Consider the following 22,183-nt stretch of genomic DNA (forward strand, 5'->3'; position numbering starts at 1 on the left):
TATAGGGATTCATACTTCACTTTGTAAAGTTATTTTTACCTGTGGTCTGTTTCTGTGTCCACATAATAACTGCAATAATAACAAATATTTGAGAGGTTAGACCTGAGCAAAAGCCTCATTTTATTGAACAGTGGGGCCTGGTGATTGTCCCATAGTCTGTCATCAGGGGTGTCCTGACTAAAAGAAGGGACAAGATTGTGTCTTGGTCACAGAGGGATCATCACCCTTCCTCTCTGCTTCTACTCCCTCCAGCCATCTCGGCCCTAAATTGCCGACACAGGCAGATTCCACTGGATTTAAGCCTTTCCTTCAGTCCCATCAGCACGAATTGGGCATATGGAATCCAGAGGTCTGTGAGTCACACTTTCTTAGGGCACTCTCTACAAGTCTAGAGAAATGACCAGAAGGGGAAGGAAAGGAAGGGGCTCTGGGGTCCACCCAGAGCTGATGAAGAGGCCCTAAGCCGTACAAAGGTGGAGGCATCTTCAGGTGTGTGTCAAAGTACGAAGTTAACTGTATAACTTAGTGCAAGTCCAGCAAAACCCTGGATTTCCCACGATGATTATTTTGAAACAGTTTAAACATTTTATTTTAGATCTCTTTCTCTGTTTTTTCCCCGAAAGCCCGCTAGCTCCTAGGTTGGCTGTTGCCCTAGGCACAGCTGAACCCGCCCGTGGTTCTGCACTCGGAGGTGCAGAGAAGGCCGGAGCGTCACAGTGAGGCTCAGGACATCAGGGAGCTGAGGGCCTAAGATAAATAAAGTATAAACAACCGCTGTTCGAGACTCAAGTCCCCTGTCCTTTCGCCTCACGCGGGTCGCGCGCTGGCCAGGGGCGGAGCTGGATCCCAGGGAGCCGCTGTCTCCGCTTCGCCGCCCTTCGCGCGTCCCACTTCAGCCTTTCAGGGTAAGGCAGGAACCCTTTTTCCAGACGGCAAAGAAAGGAAAGACTTTGCCGGAGAAAGAGGCAGCGAAGGTGAAGATGGGCTCCTGGGTCTGGGCGTTGAGGAGGGTCACGCGTCCGGCCTCGTAGTCCAGGGTGACGCCCACGTAGCGCGGGATCTCGCTCAGCTGCAGGTCGGTGCCCGGGGAGGTGCTGGCCCAGCACTGCTGGTGCGAGATGATCACGGCCCAGACGCCGTCCTCGGCGCTAAGGCCCATCTCCCCCTTCCTCCTCACCCCCTCCCCCGCCACCCCCACCGTGCAGCCGCCGCCGTCGCCGAGCTGCAGGTCCACCTGCCAGTGGTGGCGCCCCGAGGAGAAACCCGGGAAGCCCAGCACCGCCGGGAGGCCGTCGAAGCGCAGGGGGCTGTCTGGCAGGTTCTTCTTTTGCCGGGTGTACCTCACTGACTTCCTGTCTTCCGAGAGAACCAGGCTCCGGCTGGCGGTCTGAGGGTCCAGAGTGATGACCCCTAGAGGGAGGAGAGCGCAGACATCAACAGCGGGCAGCAACCACAGATGTTCTTAGAGCAGGCCACGCGCGTGGGAGGCAGAAGGAATACTGGACTTGGGCAGCCTGCCATTGGGCTCTGAACCGCCCTTCTACCTAATCAGCCAGTGGTGCTGTAAGGATTTGCTTCTCAAAGTGCAGAGGGAGGGACCAGCAGCATCCCCATCGCCTGGGAGCTTGTTAGAAATGCAGAATATTGGGACCCATCCCACCCTACTAAATCAGAATCTGCATTTTAACAGGATCCCTAGGAGACCTTTCTGCATATTAAGTTTGAAAAGCACTGATACCAGAGTGAGTGAGGTGATGCTTATGGAAACAATTTCTAAATTAAGCACCAATTTAAAAATATATGTGATTTTTTAAAAAATTGCACATTTGTTCAAATCAATAAAGAGTCCAGCACAATACTGCTCAAAAAACTAGGACTTGATAAGTATTTTTCAACCAGTAATATCTATACAAGTAGATGACATTAACTGAATACTTACTATGAGTCAGGTAATACACTAAGCTCTCTGCATGTATTAATTCATTTAGTCCTCACAGCTACTTATGGGACAGGTACAGTACCTTTTACTTTCTTTTTTTTTTTTCATTTTACTGATGAAGAAAATATTGTGGGACAGAGGCTTAATAACTTGCCCAGTGTCTCAGAGAACTCAAGCAATCAAGCTCCAGAATTCATGCATTTTATTGCTCTGTTTGCTGCCATGGATTGAATGGGTGAATGGAAGAATGACTCCCCAAGTCCCAAGCTGTTTACCTGAATCTATTTCCAGATGATGCGCCAAGTTTTCTGAGGGAAGCAGAAATAGAAAGAGAGATCTGTGACTTATTACTTCTTATAGGCACCCCCAGGGGCAAGGTGTCTCGAGTACAATGTGAAGATGAGGACAGAAGCCTTGGCTTCTGCTGTGGTCTAGTGGAGGAGAAGTGGTCCTCACCCTCCTGGCATCTCAGTCCCGCACCTGTCCTTAGGGAGTGGAGGAGATGCTCTGGGAATGGTGCCCCTGAATTAATTGAGATCACTAAGGGAAGGCTCTGGGGAGGGAAGATATCTTGAGCCGGGTTTCGAGGGCAGAGAAGGATGGAGATGGGTGGAAGGCAGGAGGGCAGCTAACGGGACTGGGGAAAACTGCGGCCCCTTCCCCTTTACCTGAGAACATCCTCATCATCTCTGGGAGGGTGAGTATTTTCCTATGGAAATCACGGATCTTCTTGACAAGGTCAGGAGAGATGGCCTCAGGACTCACAAAAGTCTTCATCTCACACCTGCAGACAGGTTTGGTAACCAGTTAGGTCCAAATTCCAAAAACAAATATTTGGGTGAGACCAAGTGAGGCTAAAATCAGACTAAAGAATGATCTTGGCGTCTGTGGTGAATAATCAGATTGAGTATTGTTTCTTTACTTTTGCTGGAAATATGTAGTTACTAAAGTAGTAGGCATTTCAGTTAAACCTAAGAGGAACTAACGATAATTACTTCTCAAGAATTGGAGGTAGGCCCCTTTAGGAGAATGTTTGGGTCTGTCGGGGCCGAGGGACAGAGATCATTACCCCTTTTGACCTCTAGAGGGCAACAGGGTACCATTTGGAAACAGCCTTAAACTACTCTTGTGTATGCTGCTATTTGTAAAGGAAAAGGCTAGAAGGGAAGAAAAAAAAGGATAAACGAAAATACATATTGCAATGAAAAAAACTCCTGATTCTGGTCCCAGCTTAGTCCTCATTAGACACTTGCTGCGTTACCTCTTCACCCCCCGCGTCTGAGTTTCTTCATCACACTGGAAGATCCCCAAGCCCTTCTAGATCTAAACCTCTAATGCTCTTTGAAAAGCATGTTTGGAGACACTTCCTAATTCATGGACCCTGGGTTTATCTCCTCTGCACGTAAATAGGCACAAAGCACGTGACAAGTGTTCCCTAGTCACTACACCTCTCCTCATCTCAGTGCAGACTGCTAATGCTTATAGCAGACAGGAAGGAAAAGGCCATGCATTTACAATGCCTCTGGCTCTTGGTGGCTGTCCTTTTACAGTAGCATTAGAAAATCCTGAAGGAAACCAGAGATGTGTGTAAAAAATGAATGAATGAAAGAACAGGCTGGTATTCCCGGTCTCCATGCTTCTCACAGTCTACAGAAAGTATTCCTCCTTTGAGTTACATTTTAAATGGTGTTAGATACTGACTCAAGTACTAATAATTTCATAGATTAAATAAATGTTTCTGGATCAACCTAAAAACATGATTATTATTTATAACTTCACTTCTAGGGGAAAAATGTGTCCCCAATACCAACCAATTTAAAAATGAACCTTTAGAATGCAAATCTTTAGTGAGTTTGGACTGTTTGTGGACGGTTGAATGAGACAATGTGTCTGCCAGAGTGCCTCTGCTTTCCTGGAAGAGGGGAAGTAAGTGGGTGGCAGTAAGTGACCCTGCCCCTTCCCCTTCAGTCTTGATGTTGAGTAAAAGGAGGCAGGACTGGGGAGTGGGCCCTACCTGCTCTGGTTGACTCTGACGTCCTACAAAAGAAAGACAAGAACATACCTTTAGTTTCCATAAGTCCTTCCTGTCAGGGATTCTGTACACCCTTTTTTCCTTAAAATATGAGCTCAAAACTCTCCTTCTGCAGAAAGTTGTCCTATTTAATTACCTACTCATTAGATTGTTCTTTAACACCATGTTTTCTTACTAATTTGGGTCTCTGTAGTCAGTTCATTTGTGCTGGTTTCCCTGTTTCAGCCTTATCGTGGGGGTGGGTTGTGTCTGCAATGATTAGGAGGTGGTGGAGAGCAGGGACCTGTCTTCATTTATCAGCTGGACCTGATATGAACCAGGATCACATATTCATAACCACAGCAGACACCAGTTATTGAGTTCTTTCTGTGTACCAGTAACCATGCCAAGCATTTTACGTGGATTGTTTCTTATAATTCTGCAACAACTTTATGAGGGAGGTGCTATTGTTGTCCCCATGCTTAGAGAGGTTAAGAGACTCAGTCAAGTCACATGATTAGAAGAGCCAACATTCAAATCCAAGGCTGTCTGACCCTAAAGCCCTTAACATGACCACAGTGTATGACTTGGGCAATTCTCCAGCCCCTCTGGGTCTACACTCCCTTAACCTCTTTCCACTTCCCTTTCCTGCCTCTCTCCAGCCCACAGCATGGTGCCCACCCCCTTCCCCGTGGAGTCCCTGTCCTATCATATGAAGTAATAATGTGTCTCTCACTTGTAGAAGCTCACTTGCTGGCTGCTGACACTTCTCCTCCAGCTCCTTGACCTGGGCTCCAAGCCGGGTAACTTCCTCAGAGACCTTTGTGATATATTCATCCCTCTCCTTCCAAATCTGCTGTTCCAGCTCCTGCAGCCTGGCCAGCAGGAGACACCGCTGTTGCTCCAGCTCCTGCTGCAGCCTCTCAAAAGCTGCTTCCACCTGATGCTTCTTGTTTTCAATCTGAATCTGCAAGGGATAAAAAGTAGACACGATTAGGAAGGGGCTCAGAGATAGCTTCCAGCATGATCATCTATATATTTGTTCTTAATTAACACAGATGGAGAGTAACTAGTTCCAAAACTTATTCCATTTACTAATACACCTAGAAGTAGATAGGTCTCAGGATGAACTTGCAAGTGATGAGGACTGTGCTACTGTCTTAGCTAGAGATTCTAATAATAATACTACATTATGCTCTCAGAATTATGTTGAACTTTTCAAAAATATTTCCACAACTGCAATACCATCTTAACCCTACTATACCTTCTTAAAGTTAGGGGGGAAGACAGTAGTCATTTCTTAGAGGCAAAAGGAAGTTGTGATACGAATCAACACAACTTAGTGGGAGAGTGTGTAATTTTGGTTTTAGCCATGGAAATCACCAACTACAGGGCATAGTTTGATGAGAGCTGAGGGGATGGTGGAGAAGTTGTTTTGTCCCCACACTCTCTCCTTGGTCAAGGTACTAGAAATCCCCACACTGCGATTCCTCCATAACTTTATAGCATGAAAAAAGAGGCATGAGGGACCCAGATGTAGCCACACCATCAGCCTACTGTCCTCAAGGTCAGCCTGTGGTCAGGACTAGAATCCAGACACCTTCTGACCCCAAGCTTCCCATCTGAAGGTGGTGTGTTCAGGCAGACAGACTAGGATGGAAAGAACAATGAATTAAGGGTCAAGAAATCCAGGTTCATTATGAAATTGCACTTTGCTATGTGGCCTTGGGAACATTGCTTTTCTGGATCTCAGTTTTTTGCTCTACAAAATGTGATATATAAGATGGATCTTGGATTGCAAGACATCAGAACCACTTCTAGTGCCCATGGTCTGAGATCCCAAATGCCTTTGTGCAGCCACAGGAAGGTGAATGAGAACAGTTTGCCAGGAAACAGATACCAGCCAACAGGTTTCCCCAGAGTCTCTTAAGAAAACCTTCAAAGGAAAAGGTAGCCAGTGAAGTGGCCTGTACCAGCAGCACTTGAAGCTTCTGGTCTTCTCGACACTTTACATCCTCAATCTCATCTCTCTCCATGCTCAGAGATTCCAGTCGACTCCTGAGACGATCCTATGGAGAGAAGAATGGGTGAATAGAGGTGACTGAATTAATAACTCAACTCACAATTATTAACTATCACATCTTGGGCACACTGTTAGGTGCTGAGGGATTCAAAGGTGGAAAAGGCCCAGTCCTTGTACCTAAAGAGAGATCACCATCTCAGGAAGAAGTCAGTGTCAAGTGGCTAAAATACAGACAGATAAATGCAGTAGTCCAGAGGTACACACAGTAAGATGGGAACACAGAAGACAGCTCTGCCTGTAGGCCTAAGGGAAGTTTTGGAAAGCAGAAAACATTTACAGTGCACCTTGAAAGATAAGATAAATTTCCAGTTGAATAGACAGGGAGAGAAAAGGACTTAGTGCCCACAGATGTGAAGGACCTCTTCAAGGAGAGCTACAAACCACTGCTCAAGGAAATCAGAGAGGGCACAAACAAATGGAAAAAACATTCCATGTTCATGGATAGGAAGAATCAATATTGTGAAAATGGCCCAAAGTAATTTATAGATTCAATGCTATCCCCATTAAGCTACCATTGACTTTCTTCACAGAATTAGAAAAAACTACTTTATATTTCATATGGAACCAAAAAAGAGCCCACATAGCCAAGACAATCCTAAGCAAAAAGAACAAAGCTGGAGGCATCATGCTACCTGACTTCAAACTATACTACAAGGCTACAATAACCAAAACAGCATGGTACTGGTACCCAAATAGACATATAGACCAATGGAACAGGATAGGGGCCTCAGAAATAACTCCACACATCTACAACCATCTAATCTTTGACAAACCTGACAAAAACAAGCAATGGGGAAAGGATTCCCTGTTTAATAAATTGTGTTGCGAAAACTGGCTAGCTATATGCAGAAAACTGAAACTGGACTCCTTCCTTACACCTGATATAAAAATTAACTCAAGATGGATTAAAGACTTAAATACAAGACCTAAAACCATAAAAACCCTAGAAGAAAACCTAGGCAATACCATTCAGGGCATAGGCATGGGCAAAGACTTCATGACTAAAACACCAAAAGCAATGGCAACAAAAGCCAAAATTGATAAATGGGATCTAAACTAAAGAGCTTCTGCACAGCAAAAAAACTGTCATCAGAGTGAACAGGCAGCCTACAGAATGGGAGAAAAAAAATTGCAATCTATCCATCTGACAAATGGCTAATATCTAGAATCTACAAAGAACTTAAAGAAATTTGCAAGAAAAAAACAAACAACCCCATCAAAAAGTGGGTGAAGGATATGAACAGATACTTCTCAAAAGAAGACATTCATGTGGCCAAACAAACACACAAAAAAAGCTCATCATCACTGGTCATTAGAGAAATGTAAATCAAAACCACAATCAAATACCATCTCATGTCAGTTAGAATGGCGATCATTAAAAAGTCAGGAAACAACAAATTCTGGAGACGAAGTGGAGAAACAGGAACGCTTTTACACTGTTGGTGGGAGTGTAAATTAGTTCAACAGTTGTGGAAGACAGTGTAGCGACTCCTCAAGGATCTAGAACCAGAAATACCATTTGACCCAGCAATCCCATTACTGGGTATATACCCAAAGGATTATAAATCATGCTGCTATAAAGACACGTGCATACGTATGTTTATTGCAGCACTGTTCACAATAGCAAAGACTTGGAACCAACCCAAATGCCCATCAATGATAGACTGGATAAAGAAAACATGGCACATATACACCATGGAATACTATGCAGCCATTAAAAAGGATGAGTTCATGTCCTTTGCAGGGACATGAATAAAGCTGGAAACCATCATTCTCAGCAAACTAACACAAGAATAGAAAACCAAACACCACATGTTCTCACTTGTAAGTGGGAGTTGAACAATGAGAGCACATGGACACAGGGAGGGGAACATCACACATCAGGACCTGTCAGGTCATGGGGGGCTAGGGGAAGGATAGCATTAGGAGAAATATCTAATGTAGATGATGGGTTGATGGGTGTGGCAAACCACCATGGCCCGTGTATACCTATGTAACAAACCTGCATGTTCTGCATGTGTATCCCAGAACTTAAAGCATAATAAAAAACTTTTTTATAAAAGAAGAAGACTTAGTGCCCCTGAATTGTATACTTAAAAAGAGAGAGGTGGAAGAAGGGGAGAAGAGTATTCTAGGAGGAAGAGACTATGTTCAAAAAGTACTGGAAGCAGGAATGAATAAGACAGTTTGGGAAAATAACAGCAAATGCAGCTCAGTCTGGCTAGACATATGGTGCCTTGAGGAGGGTGGCTGAGCGATGAGGCTGGATGGGGAGGAAGGATCCCGATTACAAAGGGCCTTGAATGTCTTGCTAAAGACATTGGACTTTCTTTGGGCACTAGGGATACATGGGAGGATTTTGAGCAGAGGAGTGACTTTGTGTTTTAGGAGGATCTGTCTCCCAGCAGATTGGAAGGTGACTGGAAAGGGTGGGAATGGAGACAGGGAATGCAGTTGAGACTGCAAAGTCTGGGCAAGAGATAGGGAGAACCTGGCTGACAGGATAAGGCAGAATTAAAGATTTGGGAGATGTTTCTAAGGAAACCACTTCCAGACCTGGTGACTGGTTGACAAGAGAGAGATCTGAGAGGCTGACGGGAAAGTGCCCCAAGATCAGATGGGAAATTCTCACAATTCTGGACAACTGCCGCCCTCCCTTTCTCAAGAAGGAGAGCAGTGCTAGCAGGTTCCCCAGCTCCTCCCTCCCCTCTGCGCCCTGGCAGTCAGGGCCCTAGAAATCCCATTTCCAGTCTGGATCCTGGGAGAACAAATTCACCCTGCCCATAATCTGCAGAAGATTCCACTTGCACTGCAGCTTTCTTTCCACAGTGAGTGAAGCCAAGGCTACAGTTCTTTGCACTCCATCTCTGAGGGGTCCTCTGAGAGCTGGAGCTGAAGTTCCCCCCAGACCAGGACTTAGTACACATCCAAGTGGAGCCTATCTGCCTTCAGTCTGGGAATGCCTGGAAAGTCCCTATAACCTTAGGGTTCCCTGATGTGGAAGCCAGGTCTTTCATCCAGATGCCCACCCGATTTCCTCCCATTGTAACAGGACATCATCCTGCCCCAAATAGGCCCTAGGTAAAGTCACACTTCTTACCCGGTAGGGCTGAATGGCTTCGTCCAGGAATCCCACGGTGTGCGCCTGGTGGGTGGGACCTTCTCTGCAGAACACACAGAGGAACTCGGCGTCGTTCTCACAGAAGAAGTAGATCTTCTCCCCGTGCTCCTCGCAGTAAGTCTCTCCCAGCGGGCCCAGGGGCACCGGGACTATGGGAGTTTCTGCCTGCTCCTCCTCTTGGCAGAGCGGGCAGAGCAGGATCTTGCCCGAGGACTGGGCCCCCATCTGGGAGAGCGTGGGGAGGCAGAGCCGGCAGAAGGTGTGTCCACAGGGAGCGGTCACCGCATCCTCCAGCGGCCCCACACAGAAGGTACAGGCGGGCAGCTCGTGGACCACCTTCAGGGACGGGGTTGAGGGCATCACGGTGCCTTCCCCAGCCCGTCCACTCCGGCCTCCTTCTCAGACCACGCGAATTCCCTTTCGCTGAAATCAAGTCACACTTACACGAATCGCAGAGGTAAAGGGCTGCAAGGCAGAGAGAGAGAAAGAGGAGAGAGAGGCAGGAATGCCAGCACGGGGAAGCCACCTGGCTCCGCCTCTTGTGCTCCCTAGAACCCTGGCCACCACCTATCAGCGGAGTGGGTCCAAATTCCAGGGCGTCTTGAATTACCCAGAATTTCCCAGTGGCGGCTAAGTAAACCAGTTCTTTACTCCTGGCTCCTTCTGGTCACTAGGGTGGAGAACAGAGCACACCATGAGGTCACAGGGAACTGGGGTTTCCTGGAATCTCTAGACCACAGTGGCTGGGGAGAACTGGGTAGCAGACGCTTCCTGTCAGATGGAGCAGGTGGGTGCCATAAACTTCTAGCTTTGAGGCGTGCCCACAGCATCAAAGTCCAGGCTGGAGTGAGAGGTGTGGACTTCGGGAGATTCTGTGGGAAGTGTGTGGGCGGGACGCTGTTTCCACACTGCGGGTCGGGTGTAAGGATTGCTCATCTGGACCCCTCTTCTCCCCTTTCCTCCCTCACCACATCTGCCCATGGTGGCCCCTCCTACGGTCCCAAATCCCCCACCACCTGGCACAACAGTCCCCACAAATTCAGGTAACACTGGACGATCTTATTTATTTATTTATTTATTTATTTATTTATTTATTTATTTATTTTTTACTGTAGCAGGGAGAAGACAAGAAACCGTAATGCTAATGATTTATGTTGATATACGTTAGAAAATGATTAGTCAAAAAGATAAACAGTTTCAGCCACATTTATCTAGGGTTTAGTACTTTTATATTACTACATTCAATTTTAATAACCCTCTAGGCAAACATTATTACCTTCATTTTACAGAGAAAGAAATGTAAACCGACTTTCCAAATGTAAAGTGACTTTCCAGAGGTCACAGGGCTAGAAAGTATCATGTCAGGGACGAACCCAGTCTCCTGGAGTAAAGCCCTATGCTCCTCCCACACCCCACGCCAGGACCAAGATCAGCTGCCACAGTCCTTCATCCACGCACTCACATCTGGATAAAACCAGGCCTTCCCACGTGATCAGCCTAGACCCTTGTGGTTGCTCCCTTTTTACTCTAATCACTTTATCTCCTCCCTTTCCCACCCGATCTCTGCGCTTCCTGCCACGAGTGCAGCCCAGGAGCCAATTTGTCCAATACAGGAGCCACCAGTCACATGTGTCTACTGAGCACTGAAATGTGGCCGGTCTGAATGGCGGCGTGCTGCATGTATAAAACACACACCGGATTTATTTTTTTCTTTTTCTTTTTCTTTTTTTTTGAGATGGAGTCTTGCTCTGTTGTCTAGGCTGGAGTGCATTGGTGCGATCTCGGCTTACTGTAAACTCTGCCACCTGGGTTCACACCATTCTCCTGCCTCAGCTTCCTGAGTAGCTGGGACTACAGGTGCCCGCCACCATGCCCGGCTAGTTTTTTCTGGTATTTTTAGTAGAGACGGGGTTTCACCATGTTAGCCAGGATGGTCTCGATCTCCTGACCTTTTGATCCACCCACCTCAGCCTCCCAAAGTGCTGGGATTACAGGTATGAGTCACCGCGCCTGACCAACACACTGGATTTCAAAGGCTTTGCACAAATTAAAAAATGTAAAATATCTTATTAATAACTTTTTATAAGGATCACATATTGAAATGATAATATTTTGGAAATATAGGACCAAATAAAAAACATCATTAAAATTACTTTCACCTGTTTAGACTATTTTTATATGGCTACTAGGAAATTTTAAATTGCATATGTGGCTCACATTGCATTTATGTTGAATGGTATTGCTTGGAAGACATAGATCTGACAGCAAATTATTTATGGTCACTCACCTTCTTACCTGTGTGCCTTGGGCAAGCTGAATAACCTGGCTGGGCCTCAGCTTTCTCATTTATAAAATGGAGATCCTAATAGCACTGATGTTGCAGAGCAGACACAAAAATAAGATCATACTTTTAAATTGCTTATATCAATGTAAGATGTGCCGTCATTGTAAATAAATTCTGGCCATTGCTAGTTTTCTTTCTCCTCCCCAACATAGGGAATATTCCAGCCTCTTTTGAGGCTTGCGGCAGGCCAGTTGAGGCATCACCATTTAAGTTGCTGGTGCAGTGTACTCCCTGGCACAAGGACCTTATCTGAGCCTCACACTCTCCTGCTTGCTGATGGGGAAGCCCTGGGCTGGCTGATACCTCCAATCTCTTTGGAGACAGCTGGCCATATTGCAGGAAGGCTGGAGTGGCATCTCCACTCTGTGACCCAGTCTCCCACCTGCCCTCAAAAGAATATTTCTTTTGACAGTGGACAGCTGACATATCACCACTTTCCTTCTACTGTGAGTGTATCTGGATGGACAGAAAGGAATGGCCAGCCCCTGGTTATGGTCATCTAAGATCACCTCTGAAATGCTGTGAGCCCCTCTTCCTTCCTCTCCTCTGCTATTTCCCATCTCTGCTGTTGGCAGAATAGAATCCTGGCTGCCAGATATGCAAGTGTGTGACGATACGGGTGCTGGTGCATATTTAATATGTACCTGTGTCCAGCCAAGTGCACATGTGGGTGTGTGAGTGTGTGGCCCAGCCCTTCCCCCGTGGCCAAGCAGAGAGGGTGGCTTTGAGGAAGCCATAGCAGCATGGCCTCTGCTGCCTCTGTGACCAGCCTGGCAGATGAAGTCAACTGCCCCATCTGCCAGGGTACCCTGAGGGAGCCGGTCACTATTGACTGTGGCCACAACTTCTGCCGGGGCTGCCTTACTCGCTACTGTGAGATCCCAGGCCCAGACCTAGAGGAGTCCCCTACTTGCCCACTCTGCAAAGAACCCTTCCGTCCTGGGAGCTTCCGGCCCAACTGGCAGCTGGCTAACGTGGTGGAGAACATCGAGCGCCTCCAGCTGGTGTCCACACAGGGTTTGGGAGAGGAGGATGCCTGCCAGGAGCACGGAGAGAAGATCTACTTCTTCTGTGAGGATGATGAGATGCAGTTGTGCGTGGTGTGCCGGGAGGCTGGGGAGCACGCCGCCCACACCATGCGCTTCCTGGAGGATGCGGCAGCTCCCTATAGGGTAGGAAAGGGGAACTGGGGGATCCCAGGGTGGACTGGACAGGACTAAGAGAAACAGTAGAGTTGTGGATTATTTAGGCCACCCGGAGGCTGAATTCTTTCTCCTTACTTACATGATCACCCAGGCATGGAAAATTATGTTTATGTTTTATGTTTTTTTGAGTGTGTTCTGTGTTCACTTGTGGCCAACAGATAATGGGAGTTCAACAAATACTTGTTGAATGAATGAGTGACAAAAACATGAGTGTGTATGTCTGTGCCATGGATCAGGTGTGTCTGAAGTTTGTATCTGAGGGAATGGTTGTACAAACAGTGTATGTATGTGTTAACGTTTGCATGTTTAGAAGTGTGTCTGGTGCGTTTGTGTGGGAGTCTGAGTATGTATGTATTTGAGTGTGTGAGTGTAACTGAAAGCTCCTGTTTGTGAAAAATTCATGTTTACATATATTCAGGTTGGGTAAATACATGTGGCATGCCATTTTATCTGTCATTAAATGAGTGTGTGCTAGTTTTAGTTGTTTATGCATTGTGTTTATGAATTGTGTTTTAGTACAAGTCTGTGTGTGGATGTCTTAATTAGTTAATTAGCAACTGATACTGAGAATTCTAATATATCTTTGAATACACATATTTATAATGTGTGTGTACCTGTTCCTAACTCTATTCTGGAGCAAATAATTTTGAAAACAATTTATCAATTATTTTTACATTACCCAAGTTTCTTCTCCCCTTTGGAGTCATACACAGATAATTGATTCCAGTAACAAGGGAGGGTTATTATTTACACATGTTCCTTTGGGATGTGTCGGAAACTGGAATGATTTCAGTGCAGGGCGTATCAAACTCAGGACAGACCCCAGATACCACTTACCCGAAGCAAAACACGATAGAATGTTTAACCTGAAGAAAGACTCAAGTGGGAAAACCAAGTCACAGCCTCTAGTGGCACAGGATAAAGAAGAAAGTCCTGACCCAAAATCTTGGAGACAAATCAAGAGGAATAAGACCTAAAGGGACTAAGCTGTCAGGGCGGTGAAGGCTCGGGGATTGTCAGCTAAGGAAGAAACTCCTCTCCTGGGGCCATTTCATTCCTGGAGGCAGAGGCTCAGATGACAAGACAACCCTGAACAAATCAATATCCATCTTGAGTATTTTATGTTCCTTCTCCCCAGGAACAAATACATAAGTGTCTTAAATGTCTAAGAAAAGAGAGAGAGGAGATTCAAGAAATCCAGTCAAGAGAAAATAAAAGGATGCAAGTCCTCCTGGTAAGTCATCACCCCCTCCCCAGGTTCCTCCCCTTCCTCAGGGTCCAATGTCTTCCTGAAACTGAGGCAACATAGATTATAGGGCTTTGAAGTTATTATGAATTTAAATCCTGACTCTGACACTAACTCTATGACCTCAAACAACTCTCCAACTTCAGTTTACTTATCTGTAAAATGGAGAGTAAAAATCATCATGATCTCATTGAATTACTGTAAGTATTAAATGAGACTGTGACTGTAAAGTAGCTCAGGGCTGTGCACATAATGTGCTTTTCATACAAGACAGGAGGTAGGGTGTCCCCACCACCTCCTCCTACACCTCCTCTAAGCCCTACCTCTTTTAGAAGCTGCAGCAGATGGTGCTGAGACAGCTCTGTGAGTCTTGCTCCCTGAAATGGGATGACAGGTGAAAAGGAAACCATGACGCAGTTCCAGATCTACCTGGGGACAGGGTAGGAGGAAGAGGAGCAGAGGAAGAAGGAGGAAGCAAACTTTCTTTTGGGCTCTCCTCCTGCCCCCTCAGACTCAGGTGTCCACCAAGAGACAACAGGTGATTTCTGAGTTTGCACACCTGAGGAAGTTTCTAGAGGAACAGCAGAGCATCCTCTTAGCACAATTGGAGAGCCTGGATGGAGACATCTTGAAGCAACAGGATGAATTTGATTTCCTGGTTGCTGGAGAGATCTGCCGGTTTAGTGCTCTTATTGAAGAACTGGAGGAGAAGAATGAGAGGCCGGCAAGGGAGCTCCTGACGGTGAGGCCTGAACCTGAACCCTGCCCCACCTCTGCTGTCCTGTGACTCTTGTATCTTTGCCTTCCCTAAGTCATGTCTCCCTGACTCACACATCTCTGTATCCCAGATGGGAGGTGGGTCAGAGGACCAGAAGGTCTCAATTCTGGTTCATGCTTTTCCAAGAGTTCCCTGGTCACTTTTTGCTCTCTGGTCTCCACCTCTCCATCCCACCATCTGCCAAAAAGTGAGGATACTTCCCTTAAATATTTCACAGGGCTTTTGTGAGGATCCAACAGTGAGATGGAAGTGAAAGTAGCACTTTGAAAAGTATTAAGCACATTGTAAACCATTCTCTATAGCCTACATGTCACCATCCACCAGTCAGGAAGTTTGTGCTGGTCTATTTCACTTCCTCACACTGGAGGAGAGATACTGGGGTCCCCACAAGGTATTGGAAAGGCAGCATGACTTAGAAGGATGCCCTCAGGACTGAGAAACAAGAGACCTTGGTATGAGACGTACTTTGCCTCTAATGAGCAGGGGAAGGTCACCTCATCATCTTTATCTAAAACATAAAGGCTTTGGGCTCCGATCCCCAGAGGTGGGTGAGTCCTAATGCTCTGTGACTCTACACATCTGGTATCCTTTTCCTGTCCAGGGCTAGAAATATATTTTGTATTTTCTAATACAAAATATATTTTTGTATTAGAAAGAAAAGTGGGAGGAACCTGGGCAACATAACAAAATTCCATCTCTACAAAAAAAAAAAAAAAAAAAAATAGCCAGGCATGGTGGCACACCGTTGTAGTCCCAGCTACCCAGGATGCTGAGGTGGGAGGATCCCTTGAGCCCAGGAGGTTGAGGCTGCAGTGAGCCGTGATCACGCCACTGTATTCCAGCCTGGGCACCGGAGTGAGACCCTTTCTCAAACAAACAAACAAACAAACAATAATAAAATAAAAATTTAAAAAAGAAAGAAAGAAAAGAAAAATGGAAAGGAGAAGCTGGAAACTGAATCCCTGGTATCTCTTTCTCCTAGGATATCAGGAGCACTCTAATAAGGTAAGCAATATAGTTTCTCTCTTTTCTTTTTCTATATAAATATACATACATGTACTGCATGCCTAGTTATTGCCACATAAGTATGTAACATTCTCACTTAAGAATGTAAATTTATGTATAAACCTCTATATACCCAAATGCCTTCTCAGGTATACCCATAGATGCCCAGAAATGGGCAGTGGGATTCATCCATAGGAAGTATGTCTGCCTGCAGGAACTAGCACCTTCATGCTGTTTTAGAAGATGACCGGCTGAGACTGGAGATATTATTAAGGATGATAATTCCCAGACCCAACCATTTCTGTGCCCCTAGATGTGAAACCAGAAAGTGCCGGAAACCAGTGGCTGTGTCCCCAGAGCTGGGCCAGAGGATTCGGGACTTTGCCCAGCAGGCCCTCCCGCTGCAGAGGGAGATGAAGATGTTTCTGGGTAAGAGAACCCGAGGCCTCCACAGAGCACAGGTGGCCATGAAGCCCGGGTTTAGGAGTGGACTGCACGCTCCACTGCTGAAAGGTGTGACTTTGGCAAGGTTTATTCGTTCCTGTGCCTTGATTTTCTTATTTGCAGATTTTTATAAAATCTGCCTATTAGGATACTGTAACGATGAAGAAAGAGAATAAAGGTGAATATTTCTGGTGAAAAAGTTAAACTGATTTTAAAATAATTCAACAAATCTGATCAGTGGTCATTAAGCAACATGAAAGATAATGATTAACAGTATATCATTCTTAATAAATTAAAAAATCCCACAGCAACATTTGTAATACCTGATAAGTTTTTGATGACGAGCATTGTTAATTAATAGCCAGCCACAGTATTTATCTTGACCCTGTGGTAGCTGGCCCGTCCCTCCCTCCTTCTCACTTTCCTTCTTTTAGTCTGGCTCTCAGAGTTGGATGGTCCTGCGGGGACTGTGCTCCATTTCCTTTTCCGGAACAGGGAGTGGTGGTAAGGGGCGGGAGAGGGTTTGGAATAAGAGTCAAGAATGGGATATGGCTGTCTGCCAACCACCTCCTCACTAACCGTGACAGAATGAATGATGACACCAATTTTTAAATGACTCACCCACAGTGATGTCACCCTAGAAGGACTTTTCCCATAAGTCCATTTCCTGCAAATATTTCCAGTGGCCTGGCAGTGAAGGAAATTTTACTCTAATCAAAGGCTGACCTTTGACTCTCCCCAAAATTATTTCCAAGTGGAATAATAATAAATGAACCCGTTTCTCTATTGATTAAGCTGATATTTCTTGAGCATTTACTATGTCCTGGGCTCTGCGGGTACAGAGGTGAGCAAGGCAGACATGGTCCCTGTTTGCTCAGGGCTGGGGCAGTGGGGCTCCCAGCAGCAGCAGCATTGCCCAGGAACTTGTCACAAATACAGATGTTCAGCTTCACCCCAGAGCACCTGAATCTGAAACAGCTGTGTTTTAGCAAAAGCGCTCCAGATGATTCTGATGCAAGCTTGGAACCACTGGCCTAGAGGATTCCAGCCATTCTTGTTGTCCCTTCCCTCTTCTGGGCCTCAGTTTCCTCATCATTAAGTGTCTGATGGTTTTGTAAGACTAATAAAATCTCATCATGGTTTATTTTCTTTACAGAAAAACTACACTTTGAGTTGGACTATGAGCCAGGTAAGCAGCCTATGTCAGGATAGGAGAGAATGAGAAGTCCGTGAAAAGGAGAGAAAATTTTGCAGGATTCTATCTGGGCACTACAATAGTCATAATATACACCCATGCATACATATGCATATCATATATATTAAATAAACACATATGTGCTTGCATAGAATACATGTGTGTATATATGTGTGGGTGTGTGTCACATTCTTTGTAAGGCTCTCAGGAGAACCATGAAGAAAGGACAAGCACATACACATACTACATTTGTGGTATGAAGCTCACATCCTGATCTGCACATGTTGAATAGATAGAAAGATTAACACAGAATGGGATAAGGTCCATTTGGGAATGCTTTCTGGATAAAGGGGACTTTGATCTGGGTTTGTAACAACATCTTTAGAACTGTGAAGAACCCCTGCTTCCTCTCAGATGTCATTTCACAGATGACAGAAGGAGGGTGGCCTGTGGGTGGGAAAGAAATGAACAGAAGGGACCCCTTCAAGGCTGTCGTTTCTCAATCAACCAGCCTAAGAACCTGGGAGTCACGGAGTTGTTGAAGGGGGTTCTCTAACCTATGGATGGGCCTAAATTTATGGAAGCTTCTCAATGTATGAATACTAAAAGTAACAAAATGCAAAGCTCTGCAGCAGCTTTTGGTGTTAGAAAGTGGTCCTCAGACTCTGACAGTTTCAGAATTACTGAGGCAGAGTGAATAACCCAGGTGTGAGCCAGAGAGCCTGCCAGGAGGGAAGACTATAAATGAGTCACCAGTGCCCTGGGAGGAAAGCAGGGAGGAATCATGAAGTTTGGACTGAAGGGAGAAATGTCTCTGCACTCTGAGATACAGATGGGAGGAGGGGAGAATGTGGTGTATTGGCCCCAGGAGATCCAAGCTGGCACACACAGCTTTGGAAGCTAACCAATTTGCGATGAACAGAAGAGCTTTCCCAAGGACCACATGGAACTAAACGAGAGCTTTCACATCCTCTGAGGCAGGCTTTTCAGGCTTTACACGTGCACGAATCACCTGGGGATCTTGTTAGGATGCAGATTCTGAGAGTGTATTTCAAACAAGTTCCCAGGTGATGCCACACTGTTGGTCCATGTAGGCACTAGACCTGTTTTTGGTAATAATAACACTAACAGGTGGGGCCCCGGGGGACTTTCTAGGCCTTCCTTGGAGGTGATAGCATGTCTGCTGACATCTGTCCCTTTTGGTTATCCCCACAGCTCACATTTCTCTAGACCCTCAGACTTCCCACCCCAAGCTCATCTTGTCTGAGGACCGCCAGCGGGCTCAGTTCTCCTACAAATGGCAGAACTCGCCAGACAATCCCCAACGTTTTGACCGGGCCACCTGTGTTCTGGCCCACACTGGCATCACAGGGGGGAGACACACATGGGTGGTGAGTATAGACCTGGCACACGGGGGCAGTTGCACCATGGGCGTGGTAAGCGAGGATGTGCAGCGGAAGGGAGAGCTTCGACTGAGGCCAGAGGAGGGCGTGTGGGCTGTGAGGCTGGCCTGGGGCTTCGTCTCAGCTCTGGGCTCCTTCCCCACACGGCTGACTCTGAAGGAACAGCCCCGGCAGGTGCGGGTGTCTCTTGACTATGAGGTGGGCTGGGTGACCTTCACCAATGCTGCCACCCGAGAGCCCATCTACACTTTCACTGCCTCCTTCACTAGGAAGGTCATTCCCTTCTTTGGGCTCTGGGGCCGAGGGTCCAGTTTCTCCCTGAGCTCCTGAGAAGGAGCAGTTACCTACCCTCCTCTAAGTACAGGACTCAAATCAACCCAAGAACCATGTGAACTTGATCCCTGGATGAGTCACCTGGACGACTTGGAATAGAAATGACTGCTTTAGAAGATGGGATGGGGCTGGTTGGTAAGGGATATAGGAGAGGACACTCAATCTACTGATCAAGCCCTTTCTTCAATGCCCAGTGAATGGCCAGGGTACCTGGGTACTCAGGCTGCTGCCAGCTCTCCTCAGCACCATCCTTGCTAGGCACAAAAGTAGCTGCATAGACAGAGCACTGGATTTGAAGTCAGAAGACCTGGGTTCTTGAAGAAGCCTTGTAACCAGTTGTATGACTTTAAATAAGACATCTCACCTCTTTTCATCTTGTTTTCTTCCAATAATGTTAGAGTTGATGTAATCACATTCTCTAGAACCATTTATTTTGTGTTAACTATGAACCAAGCAATGTGGTAGCCACTGGTGATTTGAAAATATATATATTTAAAAAACCTGTTATGTATCTGAAAGAGCTCTTGGGAAGACAGAGAAACATAAAGAGGAAATTACAGCACAGTGTGGTGGGTGCTATGGGAGGTCCAACCACAGCATTATGGGAGCTCAGGGGAAGGGGCGTAGCCCAACCTGGAGGGAGAGGGTGAGTGGGGGATGGCTTTCTGAAAAGGGTGGTCTAAAGGATGTCTGTGGTCAATAGGGAAAGAGGGGAAGAAGTATCTTAAGAAGAGGAAACAGCAGAGAACTGGCTGGATGACCTGTGACCCATGGAGCACTGGGTCATCTCCATTGTCCTCATGGGCAGATGTGTGCCATCCCCAGCTGGCACCACTCACTGCCTCCTTCCTCCTGGTGGTGCCGCTTCTGGCTGAGATGAAGGTGCAGGGCCTGGGGGCAGGCGGACATAAGGCATAGCCATGAATCATAACCCAAGAACCACACTCAGCCCCTGGGGAAATTGTCTTTCTGATCAGTTGATTACCATCTGAGGTCAAGAAATGAGATAGTGGAAGCAAATGGGTCACAAATAGCTCAGCTGTGGGCTCAGAAATTGCTAGGTAAAAGAATTCCAGAAGAAGGCCAGGGCATAAGTTGGATGACCTATGACCTTTTGCCTAAAGACTTGAGACTACAGTAGTGACATCTGAGAAATGGGATGGAAGAGTGACCATGTTTTATTTTCTGCTTCTTATCAATATTGTATTTCATTTTGCATAATCATGCCCTTCACTGACAGACTCTTCAACATCATCTCTGTTTACTCTGCTCAGATGTAAACTATAATGCTCTGTCATCTCCCTACTGGGTCTCCTGGGAGGAGGGGAGCCATCCAGGGTGCAGTCTCTAAGGCAGAAGGCACAGCGTGCTTAGGCCCAAGCTTAGAATTCAGTTGAGAAGTTCTATTGTTCATCCTTAGCTCAGCAGGTAGAAAAGAGGGGGAGATCACAAGCCAGGGATTAGAGATTGAATTGCTTTCCCTGGAAGTGTGCAGTATCTCATTAAAATGTTGTATATTCAAAAAAATATAGACACACACAAGTGCCTATATAATGATAAAACATATCCAAAACACCCAAACCTGTGATTCCACTCAAAAGTAGATCCTATTTTTCTGTTTATTTTTATTGGCTTTAGTCATGTCTTTTGAAAGGACTATTATCCTCTAAAATGTATGTGTATGAAGATCCTAGCTTGCTGTTGGGGAGCTTTACACACCTTGTGTCACTTTATCTTGCTAACTAGCCAAGATCACGCAACCAGTTCATCCGTGTCTGACCCAGGAGCTCTTAACTGCTGTGCTGCGCTGCCTCATTCAGAGAGAGATGCCTGCATGGGTCCTGGTGATTATTTCAATGCTGGCTACACCCCCACAAGTGACTTGGATTCAGAAATACAATATATATTTCTTCTTTTTAAATTATTTGATTTTTCTTTTAATAGTCATATGTCAGTGAAAACAATTTATATGTCTTACACTGAGAAATAAAACTGCTCATAAGTGAAAACACTCATGTTGGTCTGTCAGTACCTGCTTCTCCCTTAGGGTAATTTTACTTGAAGTTTACTTGCTTTCAGAGTACAGAGTCAGCACAAGGGAAGTGGATAGATCCTAAAACCTGGTAACTTCAAGATAAGGCAGCTTAATGAACCTCCTTGCTCTGCTGGCCGGAAGTGGGACTCTGGGTTCCCTCCCCAGGAAGTGCTCAGGTCTAGAGGTCCCAGAGTCCCAGCTGCCCTTTCCGATTCTGAAAGACTGTTGCACACTTGTAACATCCACAGTTTACATCTCATTTTTCACAGCTTACATGGTAGCAACCCTTTCTATTGCAAAGAAGTGAGACCCACTCAAGTTAGTTCAAATAATAGGTAAGTTTATTATAAGAGCAGAAATAAGGAAAATGGGATTTTCCACCATGAGCCAGTCCTCGTGAGAAACTATGTCAGGGGTGAGTGAGTTGGTGGGGTCACCACTTGTTCGTGTAGGAAGAACTAGAGATTCCAAAAATGTTGATAACAATAACACACATAGAACTCATTTTGGCCAAACACCATAATAAATATTTGTATATATCAACTCATTTAATCCTCACAACAACCCTGGGAGGTAGGTGCTGTTATTAATATGCCCATCTTGTACATAACAGAACTGAGACATGTGGAGGCTGAGCAGCTGGTCTCAAATCAGCCGATAGTGAGTAGCAGAGCCAGCATTTGAATTCTTGTGGTTCGGCTCCTGAGTCTCTGCGCATGACCATTGGTATGTTGTATGCCCAGGACCTACCGGTAAGAAGTGGGCTCGAAGTCCAAAGAAACGTGAAGACTGGATCTTCCTGCAGCTCTCAGTAGCATGGGTTGTGGACACCTGTTCCAATACATCGTGGCTGCACATGCAGTTCTGATTCTCTCTGTGTCTGCTCTTCTTGCCAACTAATGACACATTCATCAAGGATCCCTTCTGAATCTCCAAGAGGACCTGATGGTTTCAGTTAATTACTATTGTCCCTCTTTGATAAGGTCTTCTTTGACAGGTGACCTCATAGACTTGTTTGGCCAATTATCTGGTGTTCAGACT

General features: G+C 45.9%; 2 protein-coding genes across 3 annotated transcripts; one reads left to right on the forward strand and one right to left on the reverse strand.

The window, feature by feature from the left end:
• Window positions 1-549: 549 nt before the first annotated feature.
• TRIM15 (tripartite motif containing 15) lies at window positions 550-10,005 on the reverse strand. 2 transcript variants are annotated; one of them, XM_011945052.1, is made up of 8 exons: window positions 9,765-10,005; window positions 9,134-9,577; window positions 5,924-6,019; window positions 4,687-4,917; window positions 3,954-3,976; window positions 2,608-2,723; window positions 2,215-2,247; window positions 550-1,410 (listed from the first exon to the last, which is right to left on the reverse strand). In XM_011945052.1, exons 2-8 carry the CDS (start codon window positions 9,512-9,514, stop codon window positions 893-895), a joined length of 1,398 nt encoding a protein of 465 aa, XP_011800442.1. In that variant the 5' UTR covers window positions 9,515-9,577; window positions 9,765-10,005; the 3' UTR covers window positions 550-892. The 2 variants fall into 2 exon arrangements, with proteins under 2 accessions (XP_011800442.1, XP_011800441.1); XM_011945051.1 differs by having other exon boundaries at window positions 9,134-9,990.
• Window positions 10,006-11,899: 1,894 nt separating this feature from the next.
• On the forward strand, window positions 11,900-21,116 carry TRIM10 (tripartite motif containing 10). Its single transcript, XM_011945050.1, has 7 exons — window positions 11,900-12,670; window positions 13,842-13,937; window positions 14,461-14,691; window positions 15,710-15,732; window positions 16,046-16,161; window positions 17,333-17,365; window positions 18,587-21,116. Exons 1-7 carry the CDS (start codon window positions 12,242-12,244, stop codon window positions 19,102-19,104), a joined length of 1,446 nt encoding a protein of 481 aa, XP_011800440.1. The 5' UTR covers window positions 11,900-12,241; the 3' UTR covers window positions 19,105-21,116.
• Window positions 21,117-22,183: the final 1,067 nt, after the last annotated feature.

This window comes from Colobus angolensis, unplaced genomic scaffold (genome assembly GCF_000951035.1).
Source record: "Colobus angolensis palliatus isolate OR3802 unplaced genomic scaffold, Cang.pa_1.0 Scaffold238, whole genome shotgun sequence".
Taxonomy (NCBI): domain Eukaryota; kingdom Metazoa; phylum Chordata; class Mammalia; order Primates; family Cercopithecidae; genus Colobus; species Colobus angolensis.